This window comes from Elephas maximus, chromosome 26, assembly GCF_024166365.1.
Source record: "Elephas maximus indicus isolate mEleMax1 chromosome 26, mEleMax1 primary haplotype, whole genome shotgun sequence".
Classification (NCBI taxonomy): Eukaryota; Metazoa; Chordata; class Mammalia; order Proboscidea; family Elephantidae; genus Elephas; species Elephas maximus.
In genome coordinates, this window is record NC_064844.1 from 25,191,985 (window position 1) to 25,207,113 (window position 15,129).

Below are 15,129 nucleotides of genomic sequence, written 5' to 3' on the forward strand. Positions count from 1 at the left end.
GCACCTAACAACAACATACATATTGTTCAGTGACACTGGTTACATTTTCCACATTGTGTCGACATTCTCATTATTTCCGTTCTGCTTGTTCCACTTCACTCCTTTTCTTTAAATTCCTCTGTCAGCTATAATCTTTTAGTTTCATTTACAATGGAAAATTGTACGGTTTAGAGGTAGGTTTTTTTTTATTATCACGAAGATTACTTTCTATTCTATTTTACAACTGGACATCCTCGGAATTCCATTCCCTTTTCCTGTGATGTTCCGTATCTACCACATCTACTGCAGATCAGTAGAGAATGAACACTTCTACCATGGCTAGAGGGGTGCTCAGGATACTGCTCCTGAACTGTTGGCCCAGTTACAGGTCACAGGCTCACCTTACTCACCTGGTTGGGCATAAATCAATCATTAAATCATTCTCTTCCAGGCCCTTCCTGGTTCACATCCTTACTAATCTGCAGGTTCCTCAGAGTCCTGCCCATGGACTCCTCCTAACAGCTAACACTGCCTGAGCGCCTCCTAAGTCCCAGCCACTTTCTATGGGCTTTACACTGAACTCATTTCATGGTCAGGAGATTTCTATTAGGTAAACATTATTATTTGCCCCATTTAGAGATAAGGAAACTGAAGGCAGAAAGGTTAGCTAAACTACTCCAAAACACATAGGTAGCAAGTGGCAGAACCTGGGTGCGAACCCAGGCAGTTGGCTCCTGCGTCCCTGTTCTTAAGCATCTTATTACCTGGAAAGTACAGGGCTTTCTAGTTGATAGACCTTACTGATCTCTTCCCACTCCCACCTCTCTCCTCATCCTCCTCTCTCTTCTGAAGCTGTAGCAACCCCTCACACTGAGTAATCAAAAAGGGCCCCAAAGGACCAAACAATCATTTCTCAGTTTTGGCTCACCTGCTTTTCAGAGCTCAAAAATGTGAAGGAAAGCAGATTTTTTTTTGTCTAAAAACTATTTGGCTGTATTTGTTTTTGATTCCTTCCCTGACTCATTCAACAAATGTACACCGAGCCCTACGCTGCCAGCCGTGTGCAAGGCATTGGAGACACAACCACAAACCCAACGTCAGGACTCCTCCTCACAGGGCTGACAGAGATTCCCTCAGAAGTGACCACTGCCTGGCAATGGGGAGATAAGAAGCACTTGCCAGTTCCTTGACTTGGATGAATAGTTTAAAAGGGTTTAAACCATAAGGACAGCAGAAACCATTGCTCCCAACTATCTCTGAAAAACCCTTCACTATAAATGGTTTTATATTATCCTCATGTGTTGCTAAGCTTCTACATCAAAGTAGACACACATAGTGAAAGTCCCCAAATCCTAAATAGGCCATGACTAAAAAGGTTGTTTTGAAATGCAGAAACTACTGTTTTCTGTGAAAGGGGCAAAGTTCTTAGCTGAGCCATGAATGTTGGTTTAATCAAGCCAATGGCTCAACTGGGAAGATGGGAGAAAATCAGTTACCCCTGAGTCAGTCCCAACTCATGGCAACCTGTGTGTCAGAGTACAGCAACTATGCTCCATAAGGTTTTCAATGGCTGATTTTTCAGTAGATCGCCAGGCCTTTCTTCCGAGGTACCTCTGGGTGGACTTGAACCTCCACCCTTTTGGTTAGCAGCCCAGTATATTAACCATTTGCACCACCCAGGGACTCCAGGTGGGAGAAAGGATAGAGGAAAAGTTTGGTCCCTTTTCCTGGGTGTCTTAGTTATCTAGTGCTGCTATAACAGAGATACCACAAATGAATAGCTTTAACAAAGAGAAATTTATTCTCTTATAGTCTAGTAGATTACAAGTCCACATTCAGGGCCTCAGCTCCAGAGGAAGGCTTTCTGTTGGCTCTGGAGGAAGGTCCTCGTTATCCATCTTCCATTGGTCTACAAGCATTTCAGCACAGGAACCTCAGCTCCAAAGGATTCGCTCTGCTCCCGGCACTGCTTCCTTGGTGGCATGAGGTCCCCAACTCTCCACTTGCTTCCCTTTTCTTTTTATCACTTGAGATAAAAGGTGGTGCCGGCCACACTCCAGGGAAACTCCCTTTATATTGGATCAGGAACGTGACATGGGTAAGGGTGTTACAACCCTCTTTAACATAAAATTACAATCACAAAATGGAGGACAACCACGCAATACTGGAAATCATGGCCCAGCCAAATTGACACACACATTTTTGGGGGAACTTAATTCAATCCATGACATTGGGCAAAGCACTGGCTGGAATAAATTAATAAACACTTAACCATAGGTTATGTCCCATTTTACCTCTCTAACATGCCAAAGGCTCCCACTATGACATTCAACTTGGGGAGCCCAAACTTTAGCCAGAGTGCTCCAAAGTCTACAATAAAATGATTCCCTGTTCTCAGTTACGAGCCCTGTTGGCACAGGGCTTACCAAAAAGGCTGGCAGTTCAAATCCACCAGCCACTCCTTGGAAACCCTATGGGGCAGTTCTACTCTCTCCTGTAGGGTCACTATGAGTCGGAATCAACTCAACGGCAATGGGTTTGGTTTTGGTTTGGTTCTCAGTCAAGACCTCTACATCCTAAATATGACTTTAATTGCCTAAATATGACAAACTTTAATTGCCGAGTATTTGAACCATCTCATATACTCTATTTTTTAATGGTTGTTTGTTGTCCCATATGAATCTCTGTGCCATTTTTTTAGTGTTAACAGTGAAAAAGTTCTAGTAGTGTGAGGGAAGATATTTGGGGGCAAAGGAAGGAAAGGGGAAAAAGTGATTAATTGTTCACTCTGCCAGGCACTCTTAGCTGGTAGCACATTTAATCATCATAATCCATTTGTTCCGGGTGAGAAATATCTCTGGAGAGGTTAAAGTCCTTGCCTAAGGTCACACAGCTTTAAAGGACAAAGCAGAGATTTAAAAGGAACCCTCAATGCCCCTGGCAAGGGCATTAGTGAAATTTCTCCCTAAAAAAGCAGCCCCTCAACTGGCCCCCTTCCCCCCACCCCCTCTTCTGAACCTAGGGTTTCTAAGTATGCTAAGTTTTCTACTTTTTCCATAATGGCTCTTGTGGAAATAATCGCCGGGTTTTTGGAGGTAACTGGGGGGAAGATGAAAGGGAAGGAGTGTCATTGATTGTAAGGGTAGGTTTATACCTGTGGCTTATAAACCAATCTTCTCATAACAGGCTTTGAAAGAGGTCATAATGACTGTGGGGGGGGGGGTCAGATGAAAATCATTTTGAAATATAAAAAAATGGCAGAAAAACTCACATGAGACACTACACTTTTTCTAGGCTGCAACTAAAAGAGTGTTTGATTTACCTTTTCAGAGTTCTACAGAGGAGAGATATCATTTTCCCAGGGAGAAACTGAAGCAGTCCGACCTCCCGTTACGTCAGTCATCCAGCCAGTTTATATAACCTTATCTGGGAAATTGTTCACGTCTAACCTGGCAATTACAAAAGGACCACGTCTCACGGAATTATCCATGCTTAGCTGGTTTTTGCGGCTCAAAACGTTTTGCGTACATGATAATGTCAAAACAACCCCTTATTCTGTCAAGTTGTATTACTTTAAATTATTTACCTCAGTTTACAGTACTTAAATTATTTAAGTTTATACTACTTAAATTATTTTTGAGGAGGTAATCTTTGTATGTGGTATAAAACTCAGACGTTTTATAATACACGGTGAACAACTCAGAAAAGGCGGGTGAGAATGGTTGCACAACTCAAAGAATGTAATCAATGTCAATGAATTGTAGATGTAGAAACGTGAGTTGGCGTGTGTAGTCTCAACAACAAGAAAAAGAAAAAATTACTAAAAAAACATCCAGTGAAAACTATGTCTCCTTCCTACCCCTGCACCCCAACTACCCAGGGTCCTTCCCTAAAGACAAGCAAGCACTGTTGCGAGTTTCTTGTTAACATGGGTTTTAATGCACTAGAATTGATCGAAATGGCAGCACAGTGCTGTTTCAGACTCTGCTGACTGAGACAAGTATGCTTTCTGTTAAGACCTACATGAAGTCTTCTTTATCTCTGGCAATACCAAAAGAGTCCACAAAAACCTGAAAGATAGGGCCATAAAAAGGGAAGAAGGGTCCACTTGCAATAACCTCAAAGGTGGCTGAACATATTAAAAAGTATTACTTAATATTCTGGGGATTTTTTTTTTTCAACTTCCTCTCTTTTGAAAAGTTTTGTTTCCTTTTTAAACAGATAATTAAGTTATATAAATTATAGCATAGGTACAAAAATGCCCACCTTTTTCCCAACCTAGAAGAATATTTTAAATGCTTTGATTTGACTTGGCATTTTGTGAAGGCCTGTGCTACATCCTGGTGAGAAAATGTTATTTAAAGTGCTCAAGAAATATTCATAATATGGAAAGTGTTATGTATTAAATTGTGTCCCCCCAAAATATGTGTTGGAATCCTAACCCCTATACCTGTGAATAGGATTTTCTAATGTGTTAATCAAGGAATCCTGGTGGCGAAGTGGTTAAGAGTTCAGCTGCTAACCAAACCAAAAAGTCAGGGTTCGAACCCACCAACAGCTCTTCAGGAGAAAGATGTGGCAATCTACTTCCTTGAAGATTATAGCCTTGGAAACCCTATGGGACAGTTCTACTCTGTCCTACAGGGTCACTATGTGTCAGAATCAACTCAGTGATAATGTTTCTTTTTTGTTTACTATGTTAATCAAGTCATACACAAGTAGGATGGGTTCTAAATCTAATTACTTCTGAGTTATAAAAAGAGCAGATTAGACACAGACATGCACACATTGGGTCAGGGAGGAGATAGTAGCTTGTGAGGACTGCCTACAAACCAAGGAACCAAAGAATACCCAGAACTACCTACAAGGAAGAGACTGACATAGCCAAGACCCTGATTTGGACTTTTAACCTCTAGAACTGTGAGAAAATAAATTTCTGTTCTTTAAAGCCCCAGACTTGTATTTGTTATAGCAGACTAGGTAGGTAACTAAAACAGAGGACAATATAGGCCAGATTGTTGTAATCTAAGGGGATTATCCACTCTCCCTTAAAAGAACATTTGGAGACAAATTTTCTTGCACTGAGGCTCACAGGCTCCTAGAGAAGGTTTGTAGATGCCTTCATATAACTGGCACACCTATGTTTATCAAGAAGCTGGTACTTCCTAGGTGTCATATCATCATGGGGCACATTTCATATGAACTCCAAAAAGACGTCTTGTGTTTTTAGATACATGAGACTCTTTAAAAATGATAAGAAGACGCTAAAAATGGTAAGAAGTGAGTGGGAATATATGTGTATATGCAGGGGGCAGGTAGTATCTCCGAAAAGTGTTAAGCAGAGAAGGAAAGGAGGTGATACAAGCAGATGCCCGGTTTATCACCTCCAATCCATTTACCGGCTCTGGCATTCTAGGCCATATACCCATTTCTCCTTTGGCTCCACTGGTGATTTTGCACCAGTCATGTAATCTCGTTTTGAATCTGTTTCAACCCAGAAAATGGTTGTGCTACTAGCAGAGAGAGATGACTCAGCAAAATAATTCCAAAGAACCCTCTTTTATATGTCACCTTGCATTCTGAATCTGAAGACAGCAAATGTCAACTCCCACCCCCAGAAGTGCAGGAGATCTGGAGAGGAAGGGGAAGAAAAACTTATTTTCCCATGTCCCAGAACCTTCCTACCAGTGTGTCTCTTTTAACAACCTCACTTAAGTCACCACAGAAATTCTCCAAGGCAAGCTGTGGAAACTCCAAAGTAGATAAGGGCAACCAGAGAGGAAGGAATAAGATCCCCAGGAGTATTCTTATAATTAATTTTGTTAAGGAAACAGACAGCATATTTCAGACTCCTATGGGAAAAACAACACTCCCAGAGTCTTCTGTTGACCTTAAACCATCAATCAAGTTAATCATATCTGAAGAACTAAACTAGCAGAAAGACACACCTAAAGGAAAACCTCAAACCTCCTCTCTAGCAGATCTTGTCCCCACCCCACCACGGAGCAGAGGGTATCAATTCTTAAGCAGTTCCCTCTTGCCAAATTATTTCAGACCTCATTTTCTGTTTAGCTACACTATAGGGCCAAGAGATAGCACCATGTACATTTTCCTTTGCTGAAATAAAAGGGTCGCTATGAGTCTGAATAGATTCCACGGCAATGGGTTTCTTTTTGTCAATCAAACTGGCAACTGTAGTTATTTATCTATGCAGCCATTTCATTAGGGTCTATCTCCCTAGATAAACTGCAAGCAAGCTCCTTGAGGGTGGGACCTTGCCTATGTTGTTGAATGAATTAATTGAATTAACGGAGTTTTTTGAATGCATGAGTTAACAAATAATCTTAATTGCCCACGGATTCCAATAGAATAAAGGCCCATCCTTGTTATGAACCAAACCAAAAAACCAAACCCGTTGCCGTGGAATGGATTCCAACTCACGGCGATCACATGTGTTACCGTGTGGAACTGTTCCATCCAGTTTTCTTGGTTGTAATCTTCACAGAAGCAGGTCACCAGGCCTTTCCTCTGTGGCACCATGGGGTGGGTTAAAAATGGTAACCTCTGAGGTTAACAGCCTATCACAAATCCGCTTCCGCCACCCATGGTTCCCCCCATCCTAGCTTAAAAACAAAACAAAATCAAACCCAGGGCCATCGAGTGGATTCCGACTCATAGGCCTCATTTCTACACAATAAGTTGGTCTTCTCTGTTTCATTCAATGTATAATTATCGAACAGTCACGGGGTGCTGGGCACTATAGGCAGGTTATGACGGGTGCCCCACCGAGCAAGGCAGATAAGCTCTCTGCGTCCACTGAGCTTATGTTGCAGCATTACTGCAACGACCAGGCCTCAAAGAGAATCTGGCAAAGGAAAACGGAAGCAGAAAGCACGCACGTCTTCGATTTTTCCCTCTTCAGAAAGCGCACAGAGCACTAGGAGCCACACCCCCTTGCCGCCTCCTCATCGCTGCCCTCTCAGTTCAAAGATCGCCCCCACGATGGCTGGTGTTTTACCCTGAGCAAAGCCTGAATGTATAACCGGAGGCAAAGTCCTGCAGCTGTTTACATTCATTTTGTCTCTTTTCCAAAACTGGATCCAAACACAACCCTGGTTCAAGCACTCGGATCCATCATAAGCTCGGGTATTTTTCCCTCCGTCTCCTCCGTCACGGGCAGCGCACAAGGGTTTGTGTAAGGGGTGGGTGTGGGGCCGGCCTGCAGCTCGGGGCCGATTTCAACCCACCTTCCAACTCGGCAAAGCCGAGCACCACATCTGAGGCTCTCCCCAGCCTGTCCTTGACCTCCAGAGCTGTGATGGTGCAGCCCCAGGAGATGATGTCCACTCTCAGCAGGTCTGACTGAAGCCGGAACTTCTCCACTGTTCCGGCCCCCGACGGCAGGACCCCAAACACCGCTCTGGTCACTGAAGCCATGGGGAAAACTCCAGGTCCTTCAAACGGCTGCCACCAAGCAAAGAGCCACAGAAGTTTACGGGAGAAGGGGCAAGTGACCTGGCTCAGACTCCTCCCTTTCCTCCCTTGGATTTAGGGAGTGACCATTATTGCAAAAACTACCCTACGGGGGCCTTTCCAGGTCATTCTTTTTCCTGAGGACGACCTAAAGGCAAAATTTCCAAACAGGTTTGCAGTTGTTTTCCATCGGTAACTGGTTGCATTGCATGCTGGGATTAGTAGTTTTTGGAAGGTGGAATTGCATTATGGGGCCCGTAGTCTTAGGAAAAGGAGCCCTGGAGGCGCAGGGATTAAGGCGCTCAGCTGTTAACCATAAAGGTAGGCTTTTCGAACCCACAGGCTGGTGGGGCAGCTCTACTCTGCCCTACAGGGTCACTATGAGTCAGTATGGACTTGACGGCAATAGGTTTGGGGTTTTTTTGGTTTTAGGATTTCCAAATTCTAAGTGCAATATTCTACCTGCTTTTCTGGCTCATGTTTCTTTTCTTTTTTTATTGTTCTTTAGATGAAGGTTTATTTTTTAGTATACATATTGTTTTGTGACATTGGTTACCAACCCCATGACATGTCAACACCTCTCCCCTTCTCGAGCTTGCGTTCTCTATTACCAGCTTTCCTGTCTACTTATGCCTTCTAGTCCTTGCCCCTGGGCTGGTGTGCCCCTTTAGTTGCGTTTTGTTTTATGAGCCTGTCATTGGCTCCTCAACGCGTTTGTCAGTTTGTCGTACTGTGGGGGGCTTGTGTGTCCCTGTGATGCTGGAAGCTATGACACCAGTATTCAAATACCAGCAGGGTCACCCAGGTCAGCTGAACAGGTTTCAGCTGAGATTCCAGACTAAGACAGACTAGGAAGAAGGGCCTGGTGGTCTACTTCTGAGAAGAATTAGCCAGTGAAAGCCTTGTGGTTAGCAGCAGAACATTGTCTGATACAGTGTCAAAAGATGAGCCCCTCAGATTGGAAGGCACTCAAAATATGACTGGGGTAGAGCTGCCTCCTCAAAGTAGAGTTGACCTTAATGATGTGGATGGAGTCTAGCTCCTGGGACCTTCATTCGCTGATGTGGCATGACTCGAAATGAGAAGAAACAGTGGCAAACATCCATTAATAATTGGAACATGGAATGTACGAAGTATAAATCTAGGAAAACTGGAAATCATCAAAGATGAAATGGACCCTGCATAAGTAAAGCATTACTGAAAAAGAAGAACAAAGTGGAAGGCCTCACTCTACCTAATTTTAGAACCTATTATACCACCACAGTAGTCAAAACAGCCTGGTACTGGTACAACAACAGATACTTAGATCAATGGAACAGAATCGAGAATCCAGACATACATCTATCCACATATGAGCAGCCGATATTTGACAAAGGCCCAAAGTCAGTTAATTGGGGAAAACACAGTCTTTTTAACAAATGGTGCTGGCATAACTGGATATCCATCTGCAAAAAAAATGAAACAAGACCCATACCTCACACGATGCACAAAAATGAACTCAAAATGGATCAAAGACCTAAATATAAAATCTAAAATGATAACGATCATGGAAGAAAAAATAAGAACAACCCTAGGAGCCCTAATACATGGCATAAACAGTATACAAAACATTACTAACAATGTAGAGGAGAAACTAGATACCTGGGAGCTCCTGAAAATCAAACACCTGTGCTCATCCAAAGACTTCACCAAAAGAGTAAAAACACTACCTACAGACTGGGAAGAAGTTTTTAGCTATGACATTTCCCATCAGCGTCTGATCTCTAAAATCTACATGATACTGCAAAAACTCAATTGCAAAAAGACAAATAACCCAATTATAAAATGGGCAAAGGATATGAACAGGCACTTCACTAAAAAAGACATTCAGGTACCTAACAGATACATGAGGAAATGCTCACGATGATTAGCCATTAGAGAAATGCAAATCAAAACTACAATGAGATTCCATCTTACTCCAACAAGGCTGGCATTAATCCAAAAAACACAAAATAATAAATGTTGGAGAGGTTGTGGAGAGACTGGAGCACTTATACACTGCTGGTGGGAATGTAAAATGGTACAACCACTTTGGGAATCAATTTGGCTCTTCCTTAAAAAGCTAGAACTAGAACTACCATATGATCCAGCAATCCCACTCCTTGGAACATACCCTAGAGAAATAAGAGCCTTTACATGAACAGATGTATGCACACCTATGTTCACTGCAGCATTGTTTACAATAGCAAAAAGATGGAAGCAACCAAGGTGCCCATCAACAGATGAATGGATAAATAAATCATGGTATAGTCACACAACACAATACTATGCATTGATAAGGAACAACGATGAATCTGTGAAATATTTCATAACATAGAGGAATCTGGAAGGCATTATGCTGAGTGAAATCAGTCAGTTGCAAAAGGACAAATATTGTATAAGACCACTATTATAAGAACTCGAGAAATAGTTTAAAAAGAGAAGAAAATATTCTTTGAGGGTTGTGAGAGTGGGGAGGGAGAGGGGTTTTCACTAAAATAAGAACTATTTTAGGTGAAGGGAAAGACAACACACAATACAGGCAAGTTCACAACTGGACTAAACCAAAGGCAAAAAAGTTCCCTGAATAAACTGAACGCTTCGAAGGCCAGCATAACAGGGGTGGGAGTTTGTGGACATGGTTTCAGGGGACATCTAAGTCAATTGGCATAATAAAATCTATTAAGAAAACACTCTGCATCCATCTTTGGAGAGTGGCGTCTGGGTGTTAAATGCTAGCAAGTGGCCATCTAAGATGCATCAATTGGTCCCAACTTACCTGGAACAAAGGAGAATGAGAACAACAAAGACACAAGGTAATTACTAGCCCAAGAGACAGAAAAGGCCACATAAACCAGAGACTACATCAGCCTGAGACCAGAAGAACTAGACGATGCCTGGCTACAACTGACTACTGTCCTGACAGGGAACACAACAGAGAACCCCTGAGGGAGCAGGAGAGCAGTGGGATGCAGACCCCAAATTCTCATAAAAGGACCAGACTTAATGCTCTGAGTGAGACTAGAAGGACCCCAGAGGTCGTGGTCCCCAGACCTTCTGTTAGCCCAAGACAGGAACATTCCCAAAGCCAAGTCTTCGGACAGGGATTGGACTATGGGAGAAAAAATGATACTGGGGAAGAGTGAGCTTCTTGGATCAAGTAGACACATGAGACTATGTGGGCAGCTCCTGTCTGGAGAGGAGATGAGAGGGCAGAGGGTGTCAGAAGCTGGCTGAATGGACACGAAAATAGAGAGTGGAGGGAAGGAGTGCGCGGTCTCATTAGAGGGAAAGCAACTAGAAAAAGAAGTATATATCAAGGTGTATATAAGTTTTTATATGAGATACTGACTTGATTTGTAAACTTCCACTTAGAGCACAATAAAAAAATTTTTTTAAATGAAAGGAAACACATAAACATCAATATTATAGGCATTAGTGAGTTGAAATGGACTAGTATTGGCTGTTTTGAATCAGACAATCATATGGTCTACTATGTCGGCAATGACAAATTGAAGAAGAATGGCATTGCATTCATCGTCAAAAGGAACATTTCAATATTTATCCTGACGTACAATGCTGTCAGTGATAGGATAATATCCATAGGCCTACAAGGAAAACCAGTTAATACAACTATTTTTCAAATTTATACACCAACCACTAAAGCCAAAGCAGAAGAAACTGAAGATTTTTACCAACTTCTGCAGTCTAAAATTGATCAAACATGCAATCAGGATGCATTGATAATTACTGGCGATTGGAATGTGAAAGTTGGAGACAAAGAAGAAGGATTGGTGGTTGGAAAATATGGCCTTGGTGCTAGAAAAGATGTCAGTGATTGCATGATAGAATTTTGCAAGACCAATGACTTCTTCATTCATTGCAAATACCTTTTTTCACCAATGTAAACAGCGACTATGCACATGGACCTTGCCAGATGGAGCACATGGGAATCAAATCAACTACATATGTGGAAAGAGACGATGGAAAAGCTCAATATCATCATTCAGAACAAGGCCTGGGGCTGACTGTGGAACAGACCATCAACTGCTTATATGCAAGTTTGAGTTGAAACTGAAGAACATTAGAACAAGTTTGTGAGAGCCAAAGTTTGACCTTGAGTATATACCACCTGAATTTAGAGACCATCTCAAGAATAGATTTGATGCATTGAACACTAATGACTGAAGACAAGTTGTGGAATGACATAAGAACATGAAGAAACCAAGAGGTCACTAAAAAGACAAGAAAGAAAGAAAGACCAAAATGGATATTAGAAGAGACTCTGAAACTTGCTCTTGAATGTGGAGTAGGTAAAGCAAAAGGAAGAAATGATGAAGTAAAAGAACTAAATAGAAGATTTCAAATGGAGGCTCAAGAAGACAAAGTATTATAATGACATATGCAAAGATCTGGAGGTAGAAAACCAAAAGGGTTTTAACACACAGGCTGAAAGAACTGAGGAAAAAATTCAAGCCTTGAGTTGCAATATTGAAGGGTTCTACCAGGAAAATATTAAACATTGCAGGAAGCATTAAAAGAAGATGGAAACTGTGTTGGCATCTCCTGTCTGGAGGGGGGATGGGAGAATAGAGAGAGTTGGAGGCTGGCAAAGTTTTTACGAAAGGAGAGACTGGAAGGGCTGACTCATTAGGGGGAGAGCAAGTGGGAGTAAGGGGTAAGATGTATATTAACTTATATGTGACAGACTGACTTGATTTGTAAACGTTCACTTGAAGCTCAATAAAAGTTAATAAAAAAAAAAAGAAGAAGATGGAAGGAATATACAGTCACTGTACCAAAAAGAACTGGTTGATGTTCAGTCATTTCAGGGGGTAGCAAATGATCAGGAGCCTATGGTTCTGCAGGAAGAAGTTCAAGGTGCACTGAAGGCATTGGCAAAAAACAAGCCTCCAGGAACTGATAGAATACCAACTGAGAAGTTTCAACAAACGGATGCAGACCTGGAAGTGCTCACTCATCTATGCCAGGAATTTGGAAGACAGCTCCTGGCCAACCCACTGGAAGAGATTCGTATTTATGCCTATTCCCAGGAAAGGTGATCCTAACAAATGCAGAAATTATCGAACAATATCGTTAATATCACACTCAAGTAAATTTTGCTGAATGTCATTCAAAAGCGGCTGCAGCAGTTTATCAACAGCCAGAAATCAAGCCGGATTCAGAAGAGGATGTGAAACCAGGGATATCATTGCTGATGTCAGATGGATCCTGGCAGAAAGCAGAGAATACCAGAAAGATGTTTACCTGTGTTTTATTCACTATGCAAAGGCATTTGACTGTGTGGATCATAACAAATTATGGATAACATTGCAAAGAATGGGAATTCCAGACCACTTAATTGTGCTCATGAGGAACCTTTACATAGATCAAGAGGCAGTTGTTCAGACAGAACAAGGGGATACTGATTGGTTTAAAGTCAGGAAAGGTGTGCGTCAGGGCTGTATCCTTTCACCATACCTATTTAATCTGTATGCTGAGCAAATAATCGGAGAAGCTGGACTATATGAAGAAGAACGGGGCATCAGGATTGGAGGAAGACTCATTAACAACCTGAGTTATGCAGATGACACAACCTTGCTTGCTGAAAGTGAAGAGGACTTGAAGCACTTCCTGATGAAGATCAAAGACTACAGCCGTCAGTATGGCTTACACCTCAACATAAAGGAAACAGAAATGCTCAAAACTGGACCAATAAGCAACACCGTGATAAACAGAGAAAAGACCGAAGTTGTCAAGGATTTCGTTTTACTTGGAAACAGCAGTCAGGAAATCAAAAGATGCATTCGGCAGATTGGCTGGAAGAGACCTCTTTATAGTGTTGAAAAAGCAAAGATGTCACCTTGAGGACTAAGATGCATCTGACCCAAGCCATGGTGTTTTCAGTTACCTCATATACATGCAAATGCTGGATGATGAATAAGGAAGATTGAAGAATTGACGCCATTGAATTGTGGTGGTGGTGAGAAATATTGAATATACCATGGACTGTCAAAACAACGAACAAATCTGTCTTCGAAAAAGTAAAGGATGGTGAGACTGCGTCTCACATACAATGGACGTTATCAGGAGGGATCAGTCCCTGGAGAAGGACATCATGCTTGGTAAGGTGGAGGGCCAGGAAAAAAGAGGAAGACCCTCAGCAACATGGATTTACACAGTGGCTGCAACTATGGGCTTAAGCATAACAATGATTGTGAGGATGGCACAGGACCAGGCAGTGTTGTGTTCTGTTGTACGTAGGGTCGCTATGAGTTGGAACCAACTCCACAGCACCTAATAACAACAATCTTTGGCTAAAAGGTGACCCTCAGAAGTGACTTCGTTACTGAGATAAAAGGGTGTCTGGGGGCCATACACTCCATTCTCTGGTTTCTCCAGTCTCTGTCAGGCCAGTAAGTCTGGCTTTTTTTTGCGAGTTAGAATTTTGGTCTACATTGTTCTCCAGCTCTGTCCGGGACCCTTTATTGTGATCCCTGTCAGAGCAGTTAATGATGGTAGCCAGGCACCACCTATTTGTGCTGAACTCAGTCTGGTGGAGGCTGTGGTAGTTGTGGCACATGGTTCTGAACACACACTGAGCTGTCCATTAATGTTAGTGGCTATCAGACAAAGTGCTGAAAATACAGAGAACTGAATTAGGGACAAGTGAGATGAATCATGGGGAAAATTCTGGTTTTAATTTAACTCTGTGATACAGAGGAGAAAGAAGTACCACTGTAGTTTAGACAAGGGATAATCACTGCAGACCTCTTGTCCAGGCTTACTGAAGAAGGTCCCGTCTGTTTGTCCCACTGTTGAAGCCCTAGGCACGTTTCTGCTGGAGCCTCTGTGGATATATTAAATCAAACGAAACATGTTGCTCTCTAGTAGATTTCCGAATTACGGTGACTCCACGTGTTACAAAATGGAAATGCTTCATAGAGCTATGTGTGTGTGTGCTTTAGGTGAAAATTTACAAAGCAAATTAGTTTCTCAGTAAACAATTAATACGCAAATAATTTTGTGACATTGGTTGCCAATCCTGCAATGTGTCGGCACTCCCCCCTTCTCTATCCGGGTTACCCATTTCCATGTGCCCAGTTTTCCTGTCCCTTCCCACCTTTTTGTCTTTGTTTTTGGGCTGGTATGTCCCTCTAGTCTTGTATACATGATTGAACTATGAAGCACGTTCCTCATGTGTATTATTGTTTGTTTTGTAGACCTATGTAATCTTTCGCTGAAGGGTGAACTTCGGGAATGACGTCAGTACTGAGTTACAAGGGTTTCTGGGGACCGTACTCTCAGGGTTTTCCGGTCTCTGTCAGACCATTAAGCCTGTTTTTTTTTTTTTGGTGAATTTGAATTTTGTTCTGTATTTTTTTTCCCCCAGTTCTTCTGGACTCAGGATGGTGGATGCGGTGGCTCATGTGGTCTGTTAGTACTTTGGACTGATATTTTCCTTGTGTTTTTGGTTTTTTTCATTCTCCTTTGTGCTGGAAGAGGTAGGACCAGTAGATGTATCTTAGATGGCTACTCGCAGGATTTTAAGACCCAAGATGTTACTCAACACAGTCCCATGTAGAACATTTTCTTTATCAACTGTTATCCCAGTTGAGCTTGATGTTACCCAACACCATGGTCCCCAGCCCTCAGGCC

At 42.2% G+C, this 15,129-nt stretch overlaps 1 protein-coding gene and 1 long non-coding RNA gene across 2 annotated transcripts in view; one reads left to right on the forward strand and one right to left on the reverse strand.

Moving 5' to 3' along the window:
* GALM (galactose mutarotase) overlaps positions 1 to 7,644 on the reverse strand; it is a 68,956-nt gene extending 61,312 nt beyond the window's left edge. The window contains exon 1 of the mRNA XM_049870229.1: positions 7,227 to 7,644. Within this exon, the coding sequence (XP_049726186.1) occupies positions 7,227 to 7,416 (190 nt within the window). The 5' untranslated portion in view covers positions 7,417 to 7,644. The remainder of the gene's footprint in view (positions 1 to 7,226) is intronic.
* An 81-nt stretch (positions 7,645 to 7,725) lies between these two features.
* Positions 7,726 to 15,129, forward strand: part of LOC126068111 (uncharacterized) — a 99,294-nt gene continuing 91,890 nt past the window's right edge. The window contains exon 1 of the long non-coding RNA XR_007515554.1: positions 7,726 to 7,773. This is a non-coding gene — a long non-coding RNA (uncharacterized LOC126068111). The remainder of the gene's footprint in view (positions 7,774 to 15,129) is intronic.